Here is a 22,828-nt window from a genome sequence, read left to right on the forward strand (position 1 = left end):
TTCTCTAACTAACTGATTTTGGAGGATCATATTGTTTAATTTACAATTAATTTTTGATTTGGCTCTTCATGTACCCTTACTGATTATTATTTTTATTGCCTTATGATCTGAAAAGGTTGCATTTATTATTTCTGCTTTTTTGCATTTATATGCCATGTTTTTATGGCTTAGTATGGGGCATAAGGTGGTTATATTTTCATGTTTGTAGTACTCCAGTTTATTATTCCTTTGAGCACAATAGTATTCCATATGGTCAATCTTTGTGAATGTACCATGTGCTGCTGAAAAGAAGGTGTATTCCTTTTTGCCCCTATTTATTTTTCTCCATATATCTATCATCTCTGATTTTTTAAAGATTTCATTCTCCTCGTTTACCTCTTTCTTATTATTTTTTTTTAATTTGATTTATCTAAATTTGATAGTGGTAGGTTCAAATTTACCACTAGTATAGTTTTACTATCTATTTCTTCCTTCAGTTCTACTAGTTTTTCCATTAGAAATTTGGGTGCTATACCATTTGGTGAATACATGTTAATTAGTGATATTTCATCATTGTCTATACTCAATGTCTATCCCCCCCCCCTTGTTCAAGAACATCAGGGCAGTTTTCTTGGATGATTTCTTGTAATATGATGTCAAGATTTCTGTTTATTTCTGGCTTTTCAGATATACCAATGATTCTCAAATTGTCTCTCCTTCCCCTGTTTTCCTGATTGGTCACCTTCTCAGTGAGATATTTTATGTTTTCTTCTATTTTATCAGTCTTTTGACTTTGCTTTATTAATTTTTTCTGTTTTGCAAGATCATTGGTTTCCAGTTGCTCAATTCTGGTCCTTAAGGCCTTGTTTTCTGCTTTAACTTTTGATTTTCAGCTATAATTTTTTGGTTTTGTGCTATAATTTTTTGATTTTCTTTTTGAACCATTTCCCACTTATCTTGCCAGAAGGCTTCCATCTTTTTTGATAAGATCCAATTTAAATTCTTCCAGAGCTTGTGGATAATTTCCATTTGGGGGGGTTGTTTTTGTTTGAATTTCCTCCTGTATATCCTCTGTAGCCTGGGTTTTTTTCGTCTGTAAGACTTTTCTAGGGTCACTGCCTTTTTTTTGCTTTTTTTTGGAAGGAGTTTGTGGCTCCTGTGCGCAATTAGCCATCACTGTGGAAGATTTACCTTCCCTTTTTTTTTTTTGGTCAGAAATCTGAGTGAGCTGGGCAGGTTCTCTGTGTATGGAGTTAAGGAGTAAGGATTTTGCCTGAGCCAAGCTCTTGAATCTCCACAGCTGTGCTACCTTCCCGGGGACTCCCATGGTCTGTGCTCCCCCACCCACTGGGATTTCTGGTGTAACTGCTCTCAGGGGTAGGTCCCTGGTGGTATTAGTCAGCTCCTAAGACCTAGAGCTGCCCCTTGCTCACTCCAGAGGTGCCCCTCACTCACTCACCAATTCTGGCATATGTTGGCTCTGACTCTGGCTCTGTATGTGGGCTGGGGAGGGTAGATAAGCTCACGTTGATGTGGGAGCTTTTTCACCCCCTTATAGTGTGGAAATGCCCAAATCACACATACCTTCAATGCTGCACTCTACTATAGAGTCCCTTTGTTCTTATGAAAATGGTTTCTTGGGTCTTTTGAGATAGTCTATATTGGTGGTTCTGAGAAGAGGAAGCATCCCACATCTAGACTCCCTTCATGCTTACCTGGAAGCTAGGCTATTAGCTTTAACTGACTTTTGACTTAAAAAAATAAACCGATAGTCTAAAAAATGTTAATATGTCAATGGAAATAGTTTAAATTTTATGGTAAGACTCTCCAGAACTAAAAACATGCTGTGGTAATAACTATATCTATATCTACCCAGTACACCCTTGGTTTGATAATATTAATATATATTAAAAATAGAAACAACATATTCCCTTCTCTTCTTTATGCAGTATATGTCATATTGAATATAAAGTGTCATATAAAGAAAGAGTTTGGTACTGAGATTAAATCATAAACTCATTTCTTTGGCAAGGACAATGTCCATTAAGAAGCAATTTAGGATACTCCTGAAGAAAAAGTTCAAGTTAGCATGTTTCTGAATGCTTAAAAATACAAGGTATTTTAGAATTAGCAAAAGCTTAAAAGTCAGGAAATTTAAGTTTTACTCTTAGATATATGTGACTTTGGCTAAATTACTTAGTTTTTGTAAATTTCAGATTACTGATTTGTAAAATAAAAGAGTAGGATTAGATAATTTCTAAGGTCCTCTCAAGTTTTAAAATCCTATAATTATGTTATTAAGCCTCTCTATAATATGCATTATGGTGCTCTCATATAAGTTCAATGGAAAAAATATGGAGTTATTAAATAATCGTTCTCAAAGGTTGTATAATTAAACTCTGTTACATACAACCTGAAATGCAACTAATTTAGTTATGATATCAAACAAATCATATCTTCTTTCTCTTCAGCATTATACAAATTCTCTACTAGTAATATCAAAGAGATAGTCCATAAGGTTAAATCCTTGACTCCCTATTATTTGGAGGTTTTTCTGAATTCCTTTTCCCAATTTTTGGAAGATTATAGAAAATGAAATTTTGACAGGAAGATTCCTGGAATTCTTTGGAGACAATATCATTTTCATACCCTTAATGATTAGCATGGCAATGGTGAGCAAGCACAGAAAAAAGCCATTGGAAAGAAAAAGAATCAAATATCATTTTTTGACATCAAGATTTAGTATCATAGAAATGTTCACACCTCATCTCCAATGCATATATCTTTAAAAACAGAAATAGAAAATTCTGCATGATTTATAAACCAAAGTTTATTGGAACTATAGGTGTTAGATGAAATACTTAAGCATATGTATATCTTGCAAAACCTAAATTGACTGATATCTGAACATTTGAAATATTGGAGAACTTTACTTGGTAAGTTTTCTTAAATTGGGAAAATGGAAAACTCTACAAAGATATATAACTTTTACCATTTCCAAAAAGAAAAATCTCCTATGATATAATATTCTACTGTTCTTTGTTTTCAAACAAGGTTTTAAGGAAGTTGGCTTCATACCCTTTCACTTAAAAGTCCACGTTCCTTGAAAAGTGCTAATGTTCTTTGGATTCCACAAAGCATTTTGTTTATACTTTTCTTCTGCCTTTATAATGTTCTAGTAGAGCCAACCAGTAATCACAGTGGGTTGGATGGCTGTAAGTGAACTCAAAATGGTCTGAGTTCAAATTCCACTCCAGAGAAATAGCTGTGTGACCCTGGGTAAATCTTAAGTTCATTCAGCATTAGTTTCCCTATCTGCAATATGTGAATAATTATAACACCTGTTCCTCAGCTTGTGAGGATCATCAAGTGATAATATATCTACATTGTTTAGCAAACCTTAAAGTGCTACTAAATTCTAGTTATCATTATCACCATCATTTTGACTGTAGTGATTGGTATGTGCTTCTAATGCTTCTGCTAAACAGTATTCTCCATGAGGGGAGAGACCGTTTCTTAATAAATTTTTGTCTTTCCCTTTGTTTCTAGTAAGGGACCTATAAATCATAGATACTTAATCTATGTGCATTGAACTGATTCAATACCACAACAATTTACACTTGGCACATGAATTTATAATAGTTTTCACAATGTATTATGCATGTGTGCATTCTGTCTCCCCCAGCCCTCAAGGACAGGTCTCATGTCTGTCCATTAAAAATTCACCATTTTCCATTAAAATAAAATAAATTTGTCCCCTTCCCTTGAGCATCTAGAACAGTTCTTGTGCAGGTGGTAGGTAGCTACTTCATACACGTGTGCTGACCAAGATGTCCAATAGAGCTGACTTTTTCTAGGTGTCTTTGCCATAGAGACAATCAACTTCCATTTACAAAGACTACATGGCTACAAAGATAAGGATGGAGGCCACTAATTGAAACTAACAATACTAGACATTACACTACACTAAATTCTCAAAATCTCTCTAGCAACTAGAGAAGACAGAAGAGCACTACCATGGCATGGAATAGGGTTATAGGTTTACTAACCATTGCCATGTTTACACAATAGCTTTTATATGTTTAGTCAAAACTTTGAGGGGACATCTTTTCCCATGTGAACTCCAAACACCTATTCTTATTTCTAGATTTGGGTGGTTTCATTCACCCTGAGATATAGGGTACTGTATTTTAGAAGATATTATATTAGATTTGTCATTAAGGACTAGCTCTCCTCCACTTTATCTCTTAGCATTCACATCCTTTTCAAATATCTTAAAATTTTCTGTCTCAGGGCTACAGGTCAGCCTCTGTTTCTCTGTCTGAGAAATATGCCACATATCTTGACCTTCAGCATATCTGTAAGAATCTATCTCTGTTTATAATTTGATAATGTAAAATGCTATTAAAACAATGGTTCTGAAATGTCTAAGTTGTAGATGAGATTAAATATTCTTGCTGACTCTGCCTGTTGATAACTTTTGATTTCCCTGCAATAATTTGAACATTACTGAAAGTTCAATTTTTTTTAGTCTTCACTAGTGCACAATTTCTACATATTTCAGACACCAAGTCATATATACTTTCAGATTCTTAACCTGGGGTTATCATTGCCCCAGGGGACTCACAGGAATGCCTAGAATTTATGTTGGAACTTTAAAAATGATCCATATTTTGCCCTCTCTGTCTCCCTCATCTAGTACAACCTTTTCCATTTCAGGTTGACAGGCTATAAGTGTGATTTTGTTACTGGATGAGGTAAAAAGTAGGAAGGGGCAATCAAAGGAAATGGGAAAAGACAATAAGTCTGACAAATTGTCTTTGCCTACCTTTGATCCTCATGCCGCTATTCTGAGCCAGATAGACCCATGCATGAATGGCTATCTTTCAACTAAAAATGAAAATTATTTGTTCATTTTCAAACTTCCCCTGAGAAGCAATGCTTAGTTGTGAAATGTCAAAAAAAGAAAATCCAAGCAATGCCCATTTTGAAGCTGTACCATTCTGATGAAAGAAGACTTGTATCTTAATTAATTGGTAGAGTTTCTAACATTTTTGTTAATCCCACCAGGAAAAAAAATATTCCCAGAATTATTAACAACTTCAAGGTTAGTTTTCCTTTAAATGGAGAATAATTCTAAAAATTACCTCTACAACTTTAGGTGACTAAATTTTTTATTATACAGAGGAATTTAAAAAATAACTGACCATGACAAATTGATATAATAAATACTTTCATCATAATATTTAGAATAATTCCTTTTTAATATGGAAAAAGATAAATTTTTATAAACTTCAATTTTCTAATAATAAAAATGCATGGTTCAATCTATCTCACATGGTTGCCAATTAATGAAAAAGGAAAAATGTATTCATTTTTATAGTTTAAATTCATTTCTTCTAAGTCCATATTTTGGTACATCTTTTATTGTTCCCTTAGTGAGGAGGTGTGAGGCAGAAGGGATGGCATCAACACAACAGAGATCCAAATAATAATTTTAACAGATGAACTTTGCTTTTATGCAAATGGCCTTTGTTTTGTGCTCTGGTGAGCAAGCTACTGAAGCTACTGTACCAATGCTTTTGGCATTAGTACAAGACTGAATCCATGGAAGCATGTGTGTATTTACACAAAAGAGGCTTCTAAGCTACAAAACTCCCTCCTGTTTGGTTACACTAATTTCCCTTGAATGAAGTTTGTATGCAAGCCAAAACAATGGTAGTTATCCTGTCCTCTAGAGCTCAATCCCAGATGAATGTTGTGAATAATTGAAGACTTCCTAGATAGTCCTGTAATATGCTATTTTTACTTCATTTGCCAATCATTTTGCTCTTTTGATCATTTTTTAATCAGAATATTGGTAACTTGGACCTTCTGTTAGCATACTAATCCAATCTTTACTATTTTTCTAACTCTTCTCATTTTTTGATCTATTTAAATCTGACGTGGTGGTTAAGCTAAGCATCCCATTGTGACATTCAAAGCATTTCAGGTGTGTGAGGAAAATGGAAGCATCTCAACAATATAATTAAGGGGATAGAGGAACAGATGAAAAACTGACGCCGATTTCAAAATGGTTTGGGCTACTGGCCAGAATGTTACCTCCTTCAGCTAATACCTAAGGCAGTAGAGAGGCTAGTTTTGCCAGTAGATGGCTCTGTTCCACACAGAGTTAATCAAGGGTAAGTCTGCAAAAAAGGGGAAAAAAAAAGAAATAATTATCTTACCTTGGCCATATCTGGTCCCAACACCAGCACCTCAGGTGGTTGAACCCCAGCAGGCCTTGATGGTCTTGTGGTAACTTCTACCCAAGCACTGCTATTTGTACCTCCGTTTAATGTGCTCATTAGTATTCGGTACTCATATGTTGTCCATGGGCTAAGAGCAGAAGTTTGGTCAACAAATTTCATGGAATGATTCAGTGGGAGAGTCACCAATGTGGTCACTTGTTCCATCCCTTTAGATTTTCTCTGAATGGTGAAGTTCTCCAGTTGGCCATTGGGGAAGAGAGGGAGTTTCCAAGAAATAGACACAGAAGTTGGGGTATCAGAATACAGTTCTGGGTTTGGAATGTCTTCTGGTGCATCTGGAAGCGTCCATACGGTCCGGGTCTCAGGTGAAAGAGAGCATCCTTTTGAAGTGCAGCCTTCTAACTGAAAATGGTAGCTTGCATTGGGGTGTAAGTTAAGCATGGTACTGTTAGATATTTTTCCTGAAAGCTTTGAATGAAAATGGCCATTTTTATAAATATTATAATGGGTGATAACACCATTGGGTCTTGATGGATGTTGCCACTTCAGAGTCATTGTTCTTGGGCTCACATCCAAAAGAAAAGGAGGGTCGATAGGTCCTGGTTCTATAAGGAAGAAGAAATATAAGTGATCTAGACAAACTTAAGACTTTTTTTTCTTTTCCACCAGCAGGATAACAAACATTTGGTCATCTTTAAAATATATTGTCCTCAAGCAGATAAATTGGAATTTTGTTTTGAGACCAAAATCTTTCAGAGATGATTTTAGAAAATAGTACATGATATGAGGAAACTATTGTTCCGGACATTATTGAACACAAATAGAAACATTTAAGAAGACCATATAGAACTGAAGTTCTAGCTTTTGTTGACATTATTCTAGAGCACCAGTGACTAATTATAACCAATAACATTTTCATAACCAGCCTGCATATTTTACAGCCCAGTAAAGTCTTTCTGCATCTCTCATTATATATTCCATATTTTACCTCATTCTGTTTATCATTCTAATCCATGTTTTGCAATTTATCTACTCCCTGTTAATATTATAGGTGATTTTTTACTGTGACTGTGACAGAAGCTGCCGATTTAGCTCTTTCACCTACTGATAAATAAACAATGCACAGAGCTGACCTTTAGGTTAACAGGTTTTATGCTTGCTCCACTCAGCACTCTAACTGATTCAATTATCATAAAGGTTCAGGAGGCTCCATGAATACTGAAAAAGGCCCACCATATGCCTGCATAGGTACTGTGGAACAGCAAATACTCTGCAGCCCTCCAGAGAAATTCCTTAATTGTAAATAATTTCACCATGCGACACAATCAAGTCACCTTGAATGCAAACCCCTCAGCCTGCGGAGGCAAAGTGTTATTTAAGCTTTACTGGGCTGCGTTAAATTCTGCAATTTGAAGGGCTGTTAAGTTTTTCAATTGAAATTTCATTTAAAATGCAGGTGCTTTTTATTATATTGAGGCTTTACTGCTCTCTAGGTACAAGCAAGAACATGGTGCAATAACACAAATCTGGCTCAATCACTGATCAGTAACAGCTGTAATTCCAGAACATTTAGCATTCTTATAAACCACGTCCTGAAATCTATAAATTGCTACAACAGATCAAGAAAATACTATATCCCCCTTTTCTGCCCACAGCAATTTTGACATTTATGAGATTTTTCTGTGAACATTAGATTTTATTGAAAATCTTTAAAAAAAAAAAGAAATACTTGGATTTAGTAATTGTTTAAAACAGCTTTGATTCTTTTACTTTTCTTATCTTTTTTTTTCGCCTTTCATTTCCAATATCTGAGGTTTAGATCTTAAAATGCAACCATGAATGCCTACATCCTGTGACTGTATTATCTTCTGGCATATCTTAGTCCCAATAGGACTGTACAAAGCAGGACCTATATAGCACAGGTGTCTATTGGCCAATGAATTGGTAATTGAGGAGCAAGAGTCACTGTGTCCTTTTTTGGGGGGAATACTTCTAAAAGACACTACCTTGGAATTAAGGCATTTTTTCCACGTTGGGAGATATGATCCATGTGAGGTAATACAAATAAAATGAACCTAATGTGGGTGGAGGTCATAGGACTATAGACCTAGAGATGGAAGGGACCTTGGAGACAACATAGTAAGTATACTATCCTGCCATTTTACACATACAAAACTTGAGGTTCAGTGATGGGCCTAGGTTTCAGATTTCATCATCATCTAGATTTCCATTGAAAGAATTCTTAAGGTCTCTGTGATATTTTTTTTCCTTCTATTATCTGTTCTACAAGAGCAATTATTACATCAAAGTAGGAATGGGTCATTTTTTAATTTAAACATGTTATTTGTGTATTTAAATTAGAATGTTTCTTTTCATATGCTATTGAGTATAATTCCTGAAAACTGCCTGCATTTTTCTATAAAAATCAAAATTCTCTTGAGACTTTAAGATTTAAAAAATCAATGGTGAAAGGAAGGAAGGAAAGGAAAAGGAAGGGAACAGAGGAAATTTTCTGCCTAATTATTCCTTGTCTATGGGTTATCAAACTGTGAATTTTTTCCAAGGGAAAAACCAACAAGCAAGTAGTTTTTCAATCCTTATATTGAAGATAAACCTTTTATTTCTTTTGAATTCGATGCTAGCATTTTAGTTGAACCATTCACAATAATGAGATGAACTTGTACTGCAAACCCCCATAGAGCACAGTCTTTCTTTAAAGATGATCTCTTATCTCGGAAAAGAAAAGATGCTCAATTTCAATTTTGCACTCCTCCTCCCTTTCCAAACCATCATACATTTTATTAGCTTCCCTGCCTAGCTGAGTGTTCATTCTGCTCTTGTTGCAGGAGAGTCCTTAAACTCATGCAGTTCAGGAGGGAAATCTCTGAGTGGTGTCCTAATTAGCCCCTCTGGATAGGAAAGCGTTAAAGACTGGCTTTTCAACCTTCTTTCAATTTAGTGCTTTTTTAAATGACAAGCCGAATCATCTAATTCTATATATACAAATCAACTCGCATGCTACTGCATGGTTGAAAGGGTCACCACAATTATGTAAAACATGAGTAATAACTATAATTGGGGTAGTTTGCTAATACAATAAAAAGCTCTGAACATGAGAAAAGTTATGCTCACAGCAGTAGCTATCACTTTCTAAAGTAAGAATTCATGGATGAAATGACATGAAAGAGATGGTTATAAAATTTTAATGGAATGATAAAAGGCAAAAGTCAGCCTCTCAGCTGAATTCTTAAAATCCCTATATATCACAATCAGCTCCTTAACTGTAAAATCAATGTGGAGTATAACATGTTGTCAATGCGGTTGTCACTGGAGGGAGGGCTGGGAAGTCTGACAGCTACACAGCTCAGCTGGCCAATGATGAAAATCAAACCATAAAGCTCTTTCCTTGGGTGTAATTGTTTAGAGAACTAACTCCTGGAGATGAGAACATGGGCATCCTTTCTGTTAAGACTATGGATTCATATTTCAGGCCATTTCATTACAGCATTAATAACAGAGAGTAGTTTCATTTTGGCAAATGAAATTATCTTTTATGGGAGACGATTTTGCTCATCTGCCTTGAAAGTTCAGTCTCAACTGAAAAGGAAGGCAGGAGATTGTGATTAATCTTTTCTAATCGCATGTCCAGAATGGAAAGGTTTGTGTTTGTTTACTTTTGTACTGGAATTAGGAAGCTTTTACTCCCAGGGGGTGGGTCTGTTTGTGTAAACAGTGTTGGGAGGCTGACAGCCTGAGTCTGTGAAATTCTCACTGGCTGAATGGATCTTCTGGTCTTGCCTTCCTTTAGGAGATACTTACTAAGCCACATCCAATTTTCCTAAAACAATTTTTAACCATTCTGGGTCCCCCAACTGACCTCTTTACACTCACTCTGCTCATTAGCATTGACCTGGACTTCCAAACTTTCCCAAAGCCATCTTCTCTCCCCCAAACACTAATTCTTCATTTCTCCATTTGCCACCAGTGATCTAGTCAGGGCTCCTATGGATCATCTTTGCCTCTTCTCATCGGTCTCTCTTATTCTGTGACTCACCAATTCTTGCTGATTCTTCCTTTAATATGTCCATCAGATCCATCGCTTGCTTAGCATTTCATTCCAACAATCTACTGCCACTTACCTAGATTGCCGCAAATCTTTTCTCACTCCTGCATACTAGCAAACTAATCTTGTAGCAATATATTCACTGCCACTTCCTAACTCAAGAACAGAGTGGAAAAAGCTCTGAGGATCCAGATTCAGGTCCTAGCTCTGCCACTAGCTGGTCACTCAACATCTCTCAGTCTTTTTTTATGATTATTTTCCGAAGGACCACTATATCTCTTCCAGCCCTCAGTACACAGACTAGGCACTTAATACACAGGTTCAGTGCCTTTGCTCTGTTCAATGATGCCCAGATAAACCAAACATATAATAATATCCTATGTTTGATCATTAATGTAACTTTTAGATACTCACTTAAGAGAGTCTAATGGATAGCTTAACAGAAGGGAAAAGTGAATTATTTTATTCCCTAACAAACTAAGGATTCCCTGTGAACCTTAGGCCCATCTGCAGAATAGAAGGCTGCTGGTAATAGAGGGAGTGGGATTTAATAGTCCTTAAGAAGGTGATCCAATATTGTTCAGATGGTGCTGAATTGCTTTTCTCCATTTTCACTAAGAATAAGGCCAAAGGGAATTTTAGCAAAAGACATTTAAGTTGGCTGTCAGGAAAAAATTTCCTGACTATAAGGACAGAAAAATATATGCTGTCAAGAAAAGTTATGGAGTACTCTTATTTCAAGGTTTTAAGATAACCATAGATTGGTTTAAGAATAGTTCGACTTTGGAGTAAGGAAATGGACTGAAAAACTTACCAATTAAAATCACAGAGGATATTTATTCCATTCCCATTTATCGCCACCTTTAGAAAGGGCTATATTTAAAACTGGTCTTGATATAGTGAATCTTGCTTTAAATAATTTACGAAGTAGGAGATAGGGAAACCACACACACTCTCAGTAACTCATTCCAATCCTGGACAATCATCAATATATCATAGATCTATGAGATTTCATTGTCTGTGACATATTAGGAAAGCACTAGTGAGTTGTTGGAGGCTCAGCAAATTGAAAGGTCTGCCCCATAGCCACATAACTAGAAGACATTAGGGAAAGGATTTGAATTCAGATCTTCCTGATGACCTGCTCAATACTCTATGAGATGGGTGCTACTCGGTGGCACAGAGGTTAGAGTGTCTGGCATGGGGTCAGAAAGATTCACCTTCCTGATTTCAAATCTGGCCTCAGACTCTTACTTGCTGTGTGACCCTAGAAAAATCACTTAACCCTGTTTACCTCAGTGTCCTTTTTTGTCAAATGATCTGGAAAAGGAAATGGCCAACCACTCAGCATTTTTGCCAAATAAATCCTAAATGGGATCATGAAGAATCAGACACAACTGAAATGAATGAGTACTAACAATATTCTCTGGGACGACTGTCAATTAGATAAGATATACATATATAAATAGAAATATGTAGGTATAAACACATGTGTATACATACATGTGTGCAAGTGTATATTCATAACCAAAGAACTTATCAATGTACACATATGCATATTCATGCCCAAAGAGAGATCCTGGCATATAGTGAGCATTTATTGAATGCTTGTTGACCATTTTAACTAACTTAATTCTCTCTGTGATGGATTTGGGACTCATCATCACCTTTCCTAAAATGAGGCTCCATGAATCTTCAAACAATTAATAAAGTAGAATGATCATTTTCTTATAGACTATAAAAGATGATAGATTATGACAAAATGAACTATCATGGATTGGGAGCAAGTGGTTGGCAATCTAATGTTTGGTAAAACAGAAAATGTGTCTTACACATAATAAATAGCATTAGATAAAGAAAATGGGAATGGACAACATCAGGTTACTCTGATTATAACTGCCAATGAATTTTCCTAGGTGATCTAGGCTATACTCCCCGATTAAAGTCTGTGCTCTGATTCATTGTCACTCAATAGTATGTAACCATCTTCAGCTTATGAAGAAAACTCCAAATCGCCACAATGACTTGTTCAGCTTTGGAAGCCTAAAGTGTTAAAGTCATTGTTAAATAATTTCTTAGTAGCCAATAAATGACCATAAATTGGGATTTTTTTCACAGTTTTTTTTTAGTTGAAATCCATCCAAAAGGATGTTACATGGTTCAGAGTCTCATTATAGTTATTTAATAAACAAATTACCTGAGAAAAAGAGAGAGGACATTATTAATAGTTTTAAGTTTAAGGCTTAAAAAAAACCCCCATATTTTCTATTGAGATTATGGGTGAAATTAAGTGAATAAGACTTCATGTAAATTTTATATTAATACTTTATTACATTCATTGATTTGCAAGATCACCAAGTGTTCTTCAGTCCTTAGAATACCATATGAGTGTATCATTATAAAAATGGTTTAAACAATTGGAAGAAAACCTTATCCTTTCGGGGAGACTGAAAAATAATTTTCTAGGAAAACACCATATGTAGTAGTAATAGGCAGATATCTTACTTGTGTTTTAAAATCAGCTTTCTTCATTTATCTCTTCTAATCATGAATCTACAGAGGAAATCTGAGTGTGCAATCTAGATGGCTGCTTCATTGTTTAACACATTAAACTTGTCAGTATTCTAGGGAGATAATCTTTAGAGCAATTGCAGGAAAAGGTCTTTAGAATGGAGAGAGGGAGAATAAATCTCATAGTACTACTGAGGCGGTTCATGTTTCTTCATTAAAGATAATGAAACCTATTGATATAACTATACTCCACCTTCATTTTAGGATGTTCTCATCTTTTTTTCCCCTTTTTCAAGAAAACTAATATGTTAAAGGATGCAAGTTGGGATATTAAACTACACTAATAACAAAATGTCATTAATGCCATACTTGTTGGATAATTAAAATTAATTCATCAGAAAGTTTACATTTTTTAAAGTATACAAGTATATTTTTAGGTGCTTTAAAAAGAATGAAACAGTGAGATAATAAGTATCTGCCATATTTATTACACGTTTTTCTTGTTACTCTAGACATTTCTCCTTGTTCTCCATCACTTTCACCTCTAAAAACACATGGAGAAGAAAGGATAAGAAATTTATTATGTTGTTCCTTTAATATACAATTTTCTATTCTTTTCAAAAATAGTACATGATTTCTAGAGAGTAGAAGAATGATTTAGAGAAGTAGTTCTCAAGGTTTGGTCCACAGATCCCCAGGAGGGGCATTCTGAGACCCTTTCAGGGAGTCTATCAGGTCAAAACTATTTTTTAGTAATGCAAGAATGTATTTGCCTATTAAAATATTCCTCCCTGGCCCATTTACATATGTTTGTGAGGCCAGATTTTCTTTGCCCAAAACATATCATAACAGATTGAATAAAAAAAAAAAACAACTGGTATAATAGATGTCTTCTATTAAAGAGACTAAAAAAAAAGTCAATGTTTTTCTCACTAATTTATTTTGTTTCTGAAAATATATCTAATTTTCATGAGATATTAATTATGTTAATCTGTAAAGGGCTTATCTTTTCATCAAATTACTACATGGTTTAATTTTTATCAGTTTAAATTTATAATTATTTATTATAATGCGGGAAAACATCAATAGACATAAATCATATAAACAAAAGATCTTTGAGGTCCTCAGGAGTGCTGAGGCATGTAAAGGGATGAGGCAGCTGATTGCACAGTGGAAAGAGTCTAAGTCTGGAGTCAGCACTCAAATCTGGCCTTAGCCACTTTCAAGTTGGGCAGCTCATTTAACCTTGATTGCCTGGCTCGTGCCACCCTTCTGTTTTAGAACTGATGGTAGGACAGAAGGTAAGGGTCAAAAAAAAAAAAAGAATATAAAGGGACCCCAAGGCCAAACAAGTTGAGAACCTAGTGATATATGAGAAAGACCACTGGTCTTAGAGGCAGGAGATCTGAGTTCAGACTCTGGTTTTTACATTTATTAATTAGTTGTATGTCTTGGGGAAAGTCCCTTCACCTTTCTGAGAATTATTTTCTTATCTGTAAAATAGGCATAGTTTCTCTTTTTACTCAAGAGAACATGGATGACATTTGTTGTACATTATTGGAGGTAGTACAAATATTGTAGATTCATTAAGGTACTTATTCTCATAAGGTTTTTGTGAGGAAATTATTTATAAAAATTAAAAGTAAAAAATGAGTTATTAAGATATGAAATATGCCCTATCTTTGCTGAGACCAAGACACTAAAGGTAGAGACAATTGTTTGCCATGAATGAGGAGGGGTGCTGAGCCTTCTCTATATCATTCTTCCATCTCCAGCTCACCTTATTTTTCTGGAAAAAGAAGCATCAATAGTACTTCTCCAACCTTGTACTTTGGGGGTCTAATAAATTCTTCTGATATTTTTTGAGGTTAAAAAAACTTGAAATTAGTTCAAAAAAGGAAAATCCTAAAACAAATTTTCAATTCCTTGAAAATCCTTTTATCTATCTATATTTGTCTTTCTGCCCATTTCTCTCTCTGTGCATACATGATTGTCCTGCTTAGATCACACATTGACTAATCAGAGAGCAATTTCAAAAGCCCAAAGGGAAATTTTCAATTAAGGTGACAAAAATGATGATAATCTGGGGGTGTTACTTGATGTTGAGTGGAGGGTCTTTGGCAGCATGGAAGCTCAGTTCTGTGCTGACACATTCAGCAAATACTTTATCAATATAAACTGTGGTAAGAACCTCAAAGATTAATGAAAGCCACAGAGGGGGGAAAGTGGGTATCTTGAGACTCAGGCCCTCACAATTCCTTATGATTTCATTCCCAGTTTAGAAAGCAACAATTAGAGAGATGATGAGGAACATCAATATACTGGGAGTGAATCCCATATAATAAATAATCATCATAGTTAGCTTTTCTGCAGCTCTTTAAGGTTTGCAAAGCTCTTCATAAATATTGTCTCATTTTATCCTTGTAATAACTCTAGGAGTATGCACTATTATTAATGTGTAACCTAGTTGCCATGATGGCTACATCTAATTGGGAGGAAAAAAGAGTTATATATACCTCCACTTCTGTATCAGGTCATATCAAAACTCAAAATAAACAAACAACAAATAATTTTATTTTATTTTTAAACCTTTAACTTCTGTCTTAAAATTAGTACCAATTAAATATTGGTTGCAAGGCAAAAGAATGGTAAGGGCTAGGAAACTGGGGTTAAATGACTTACCCAGAGTCACACAATTAGAATGTATCTGAGCTCAGATTTGCACCCAGGGCCTCCTGACTTCAGGCCTGGCTCTCTATCCTTTGAGCCACATAGATACCCTACATATTAGCAATTCTAGGAGAATAACTATCAAAAATCAAAACAGTCTGAACTTAATCCAAGCATTATATCTACAAAAATTCTAAAGAACCATCAAGCATATTTTTTTTGTATTTTCCCCCATTTCAACAGTTTTAAAATATAGTATAAAAAGTATAAATGTGGAGTCCATTCTACATAAATTTGGAGAATCATCAGATATCTTAATGGCATCCATAAAAGTGGTCACTGAATGGGCTTCTCTAGAGTCAAATTATTTTAGGTTAGAGAAGGAGCTATCTTAATTTTAAAAAATTTCTATGTAACACGCTCCAATATGGTCATTAAAATGATTGGAATAATGGTACATCTTATAATCTACAGATGGAGAAATATTTGAAAAATAAAACCCACAAAACCTGGTTCCTATCTTATCCTTAAGAAACAATTCACATCTTTAAAGGAAAGTGAAGAATCTCATCTTCCTTTGGGGTAGATTTGTAATAGATTAGAAATCTGTCCTTGAGCCTTTGGGTCAGATATTATGCATACATTTAAAAGAGTTTAAGGGATCAAGATGCAGAAACATAAAAGAGTATGCCCAAGTATTAGCCTAGTCTGGAAGAAAAATACTCATTTGAACCCAAAACTACAATTTCTGCATATTTGAACTAGAAAATAAAATTTATTAGCATAGAGAATGAAAGGCCTGGCTAGTGTGGTTCCCATAGGACAATCAGAAGGGATGGTTACACCTAGTTTAAAATTATCTTAATTTTAGAGTGCTTGATAAGAGACTTCATTTTATTTATCACATGCTCCCAAGTCTAACACAACCTTAATGCATTTTCTGCAAGCTGCATACATTCCTGGTGCTTGGACTGCCAGCGGCACATAAAGAAAATTCATGTATTGTTTGTGTTTATCTGGTTGCAAATAGTCTAACACTACACTGACCAAGTTGGCTGGAACAAACATCTTTTATTAACACATGTTTAACATGGCTTAAAATATTCATAGGAAATGTGCATTATTATTATTTGACATCAGCACACTAGATTTTTTAAAATGCATAGAACTGGGTACTGGTGGCACACAAATGTAAATGACAAAATATTTGAAAAATCTATTAAAATTCCCCACAGCCTTTTCCTTCCATGAGAGCTTATCTTTATACACGAGGATTTGTTTCCCTAACTATAGCTACTTTTCTGCCTATGCTCGGCTCTCTGATTGTTTCAGCTTTATCGTGGGTTTGATGGAAATCACTGTTTTGAAATATAAAACTAAAATATGGACTTTGATGACCCATTTTGGCAGACAGACTTTTAAAAATTTTTGACTCTGTGGCTGATGCAGCGAAAGGTGCCTGTTTATGGTGTGAAATTCAAATGCGGGCAGGAGGTGACTTCTCTGTTTCACTGTGTAAGATGATATGTGAAATTTCTACATTGGAAATTGCACTTAAGAGTGTGAGAGATGCTGGTCAGGATCAAATATGAAGTGTAGTTGTGGCAAGAAGCTGTCAAGATGGGTGGTTTTATAAGCAATGAGATGAAGCTTTGACAGAAAGACTGCTTGTGCCCAGTGCCAATCACTCAGTCTTTGTCAACTCAATTGCACATCTTTTCAGCAATGGCATCCATCTCCATTGACACCCAAAATATAGAGTGCACTGTCACCGTGTTTCAGGGGTGAAAATGCATTGGTAACTTCAATTGGAAAGGCAAATCGCCAGCCCAAGATTTCCCATGGATGCAAACTGCTACAGAGTATACACACAGGGCATTTACACAAAGGAATAATTTATCTGTTGGAAGGAAGGTGTTTTGAAAAAAAAATTATGGTAGGTTCAGGGATGTGGGGGGAGGGGGGATATCAATAAGCCTCGCCAGTCAATGAAAGGTTAAGGCCAAGTTTGTTTCTCTGAGTGTGTGAATAATGAAACTTTCAATTTGTGTGGCATACTAGAGAGAGTCCTTGGCTTGAGTCAGGACAACCTGAGTTCAAGTCTTGCCTCTGACATTTGATTGAATCTCATCAACTTTCTGAAATGATGGGGTCATAGATGGGTTACAATCCGTGGAGGGAATCACTACATCCACAAAATGTAGATCTTTGAAATATTAATAGCCCATCATGCCCCATGTTCTATGCAGACTCTACTGTAACCACCACCCGCGCAAAGAGAGAGGAAAGGATTGGACTGTCCTAAACCCTCCAGGATAGGTCACCCTCTGCTTCTAGAGGGCACAGCATAGCTGGCCACAGAGGTAGAAGTGATTCTGCATACAGATGCACTACCTACATCCTTCACTGGCAATGTTTACTTTAGGATGAATAGGTAAGCAGGAAGGATGCCTGAAGCATGTTAATGCAGTGAAGTTGCATTGCTCACTGCCTTCCCTATAATATCGGATATCTGACTTCATTTATAGCATGGAGCAAGGTTAACCCCTGGCACCGCCGCATAAGGAGTGCGAACCCAGGTGGACGTCCAGAATCGCTGAAATGTTACTTTCTTCTACAAGGACTAAGTAGGAAATAAAGGTGACAAAGAAAGAGTTTTCCTCACTCTGGAGCCTAACATGACATGGGGCCAACTTTTAGGTATCAAAATCAGTGAGGTATTTCTTTCTTTAAAGCTCATTGGATTAAATAAATAAATATTGTTAGGGACAGTAATATTTGATACTCAGGCCAATTCTTCCCAAACGTAAATTACTCCCTATGAGCAAGTTAGGTACTTTTGAAGGGCACATTAACTCAGTTGGTCCTCAAGGGAACCATTTGGCAAATCGTGAGTGAAATGCAATAAATGGTCCCCCAAGGTCTAGCACACATTAATATACGGGTCAGAGTGCTCAACTTACATATAAGGAGAATATTCTGGCATAAGGGATCCTGATTCTTTGATCAACAAAAGTATGGAATAGTAATATGCCTTTCTATAAAATATTTAAAATTATATATATATTTATTTATACATATATACACACATTTTCAAAGAATTTAAATTTTGGATGCATTCCATAACACATATTTATTTATTTATTTATGCTGCTGGTGATGGGAGGAAATAACCCAAAATAGGCTGCCTTTAATATGGTTGTATTATAATAATAGGACTCGAATTATTAAAAAAACAATATTTGAGCTAGAGGCTTAAAGAAGGGAGGGAGAATGACTGATTATGATTTTTTTTATATGTCATTGACACAGTCAAATGAAGGGATATGTCCTGAAAATGATAGCTATCTGTAATTTGTATTCTTTCAAGGGCTAGAAGTTATGTTTTTTGTTGATCTCTGTACAAACTTCTTAATGGTATAAACCCATCTCATTTACTAACAAATAATCTGGCAAGTAGAGTTGCAATTAGGTTGGAGTTTGCCTCAGGTTTGCTTCAGGACTCCCATAGAGAGGGATTCAAGTTTCTTTGCCTAGCAGTCAATAAAACCCTTGTCTTCTGGCTCAAACCGAAGTATCTGAGATCCTATGCATTGCCCAATGACCTGCCTTTCTCAGTGTCTCAACATTTCTAGGGCTGAGGTTGGAAGTCAACAACTGTCCACTGTACTGCAGGGGAAAGACCAGACTCTCTGGGTGATGGACCACTTCTATCCCAGCACAACAGAACTTGATCATTGAGTGCCTACATATTTTTGGACGCTACACAAAGAAAGTCAACGTCCACCCATTCTGGTTGTACCTTCCAAGGGAGCTTTCTCCTGCCTTGAACCTTCCCTGATATTTTCTTTGAAGTAATATCCTCCTAGTCTCTCTTTCTGACCCTACTCTGCAAACCCCCTGCCCCAGGGAGCAGAATTCAGAAAAAGATTGTGATAGCAAGAAGTCCTTCCAACCTAGTCTCCAAAGAGACTGGATGATCTGATAAAAAGGGCTTGAAAACCCTGAAAGTACAAAAGTATGAAATACAAGTTCACTTTGTACATACAGATTGAATTTATAGTGGGAACACACAGGGAGAATTCTTGAGCTTTGTTTATACACACTGAATCCTATTAGGGCAAATATATTCAAGCACATCATATTTTCCCAGTGAATCTGGGTAAAGCCATACAGAAATAATAAGGAACATTCTCCATGTTGGTGAATTAGGCCATCCCAACTATATTCCATTGTAAATCACTAAGAAAGCTATTTTCACTGAGTTAAAATTTCTTCCTTCTGTACAGTGTTACTACAAAGTGGCTACTCTCAGAAATAATGCAACTCTATTCTCACATCAGGATGAGAAAAGAAGGGATCATATAAGTGATCAATGAACATTTTAGGGTAGGTAGTTGGCTCAGTGGAATGAGAGCATGACCTAGAGGCAGAAGGTCCTGAGTTCAAATGTGAACTCTGCCACTTCCTAGCTTTGTGACCCTGGGCAAGTACCCTATCCCCCATTGCCTAATCCAGTCTTCCACCTTGGAACCAAAACACAGTATTGATTTCATGACAAAAGTTTACTCTGTACAGAATAAATTTTAATTTAGGGAAAATAGCTATCTCTGTGATTTAAAATTGTATATATCATACAATGGTATGGCCTATTGACAAATGTAAAAATAGGAATTTTTTTCAAATGGTAACACAACAATAACAATAGCAAATTAGTTATCATCATGGTCAGATCACTGGGCATAGAGTCAGGACAATCTGAATCCCTATATGACCTCTGACACTTCCTAGCTGAATAAGCCTGCTTGAGTCAACCTTTCTGAAACCATACTCATCTATAAAATGAGAATAATAATAACAATAATAGCACCAGATTTTTCATGAGGATAAAATGAGGTAGCATTTTAACACACTGTGCAGGAGTTAAAATGTTACAAGAATGTGAACTAGCTGCATGTGTTACAGAATTTTAACACTTGCTAAGAACTTTACATATATTAGTTCATTTAATCTGCACAACAACCCTGGGGATGAGTGCTATTATTATCTTCATTTTATAGATGAAGATGCTTTGAGAAAAGTTGACTCAACCAGGGGTTATTCAGCGAGGAAGGTCTGAGATCCTATTTGAAAGCATGTTTTCCTGACTTCAGGTCCAGTGCTCGATACCATCTAGCAATATCACTCTAAAGTAACCATTTTTGCCCTCTTAATTTTCCAATTATATATAAAAAAGAGAAGATGCATGCGCATTATCAGTAACTGGGAGTGAGTCTTCATGATCCCGACCCTCAAACTCAAAAGTCTTTCCTTGTTTTCTAGGCTCTACTTTCCCTGCTTTTAAAAGAATGCTACCCCTTAATCAGGTGTTAGGAGAAAGAGAGGGCAGTCAGGATCCCCTGTTGTAACAGTGCTTAGTGACGCCCTGCCAGATACTCACTGTCCTCTGTAGTCACCAGGGAAGTCCAGTCACTGTATGTGCTGCCATATTCATTGGAGGCGATCAACCTCAGCTCATATGTCGTGAATGGCTGGAGATCTCCAATTACATAGCTTACAGAGGCAGATGGATCTGAAAACAGGCTACAAAGGAAGAAAAATTTAAAGAAATAAAACATAGTTTTATATATAAAATTTATATAAAATTTCATTTTAGTTCATTCCAAAGGAGTGGGGATGGGGGTGGGGGGTGGGGAGAAGCACAGCCTATGGGATCAAAGGCCTTATGTTGAGATTCTATCTTTGACACTATCTGTGCAACTTTAGGCAATGAATTACCAGGAATTAATTTCTTTACTAAATTATGGAGTTGGACTTAATGGCCTATATGGGTCCTTCAAATTCCAGGTTTATTCTATATGATATTCTTTCCAGTTCTGTAAATTTGGGAATTCATAGAGTCTGCTAATTAATATAAGGTAGACATTGACTTAAGCTTGGGAATCATTTGCCTATGGGAAGTGAAACTAAATTAATGTGGTGGGTTTTCATGTGTGGCTTGTGCAATTAGGCTTGCAATTTGATAGTTGCCCTATTTAGAGTTTTTTTCTTTGTTCATGTAGGTTTCACTTTATACAGTCCAAATGGTATATAAATATAATTTTTTAAATGATAAATCAAATTTTAAATATGATTCTAGGAATCTTATGGTGAGTACTTCTGAAAAGTGGAGCTATTTTTGTAAAGTAGAGGGTGATTTCCTATTTTTGTTTTTATCTATTTTTTAAAAAAATAGTGAGTCTGCCTGTATTTATTATAATGGGAGATCTGAGGTATTATACAATTAATATAATAATTAAAGTGACCATTCCTTACATAAACCATTTGAATGATATTATATATATGCATATATATTTATGTGTGTGTATGTGTATGTAACAGAGATATCTAGTATCTAGACAGAGAAAGATAAAATTCAATGCGCACTCTAGAATTCCATCCATGGAGTGGCTAGGTCTCATCTGGAGTCGGTAACTGGGAGAGCCTGGAGCATTGTTGCGAACTGGTGTAGACCAGACAACCTGAAGACTGGTTGGAGTGGCAGATGAAAGCCTTGGAGGCAGCACGCCATCTGGAGCTGTCGAAAAACATGGATGAATTAGAGCAGAGAAAACTGTGGAGAACATATGCTGGATGGGATCGAAATGCTCCATATACTGGAAAAACTGTTCCTCAGGATCAACAGCAATGTTAGCATGGTCCATTTAATTTAACATTTTCAGTCCTGAACTACTATGCTTCTTCATGTTCATCATTCCAACATAATTACATTAGTATTTCAGGCCTTAAAGCAAGCCCCCAAACATGAAGACAAGTGAATGTACAGCAAATTCCCACCTGTACTTCTGCTTGCTTAATTGAAGACTGGTGGGGAATTTAGTGGAATAAATATTACATTTCCCTCTTCCTTTTTTCCTTTTGTTCAACATACCAAGAAATCTAACATCTGATTCCTAGATCAACTGTCCAGTCTAAAGAGCTCATGCCCCTTTAATGACACTTCTACATAAGAACACATAGGACCTCCCCCCACCCTGCTGAAATAGCATATTTATTTTTGGAATAATAAATGAAAATGATTATCTAGAAACTGGCATATGATGCTTTTAAAGCTCTCCCTCACAAATTCATGTAAAATGTATTTCTCCCCTCAGGTGTTTCCAATAGTCTTGCTCCTTCCTTAGTCTCCCCTGGTTATCTAGGTAGTAAGAGGACCCAGATATTTTTCAATTCTTGTCAGACTAGCAGAAAAGCTCACCTGGCAAGGATCACACATTAAACCTGTCCTCATATTCAGCACACTTGTAAACAACCAAGTTCATATAAGTGGAGAGACGACTGTGATATGTACCTT

General features: G+C 35.9%; 1 protein-coding gene across 1 annotated transcript in view; it reads right to left on the bottom strand.

Moving 5' to 3' along the window:
* Window positions 1-22,828, bottom strand: part of LOC130457142 (usherin-like) — a 195,773-nt gene that overhangs the window by 20,622 nt on the left and 152,323 nt on the right. The window contains exons 5-7 of the mRNA XM_056815926.1: window positions 21,901-22,051; window positions 20,915-21,057; window positions 6,207-6,835 (exon numbers count right to left, since the gene is read on the bottom strand). Coding sequence (XP_056671904.1) covers window positions 6,207-6,835; window positions 20,915-21,057; window positions 21,901-22,051 — 923 coding nt within the window. The remainder of the gene's footprint in view (window positions 1-6,206; window positions 6,836-20,914; window positions 21,058-21,900; window positions 22,052-22,828) is intronic.

Source organism: Monodelphis domestica, chromosome 2 (genome assembly GCF_027887165.1).
Source record: "Monodelphis domestica isolate mMonDom1 chromosome 2, mMonDom1.pri, whole genome shotgun sequence".
Lineage (NCBI taxonomy): Eukaryota > Metazoa > Chordata > Mammalia > Didelphimorphia > Didelphidae > Monodelphis > Monodelphis domestica.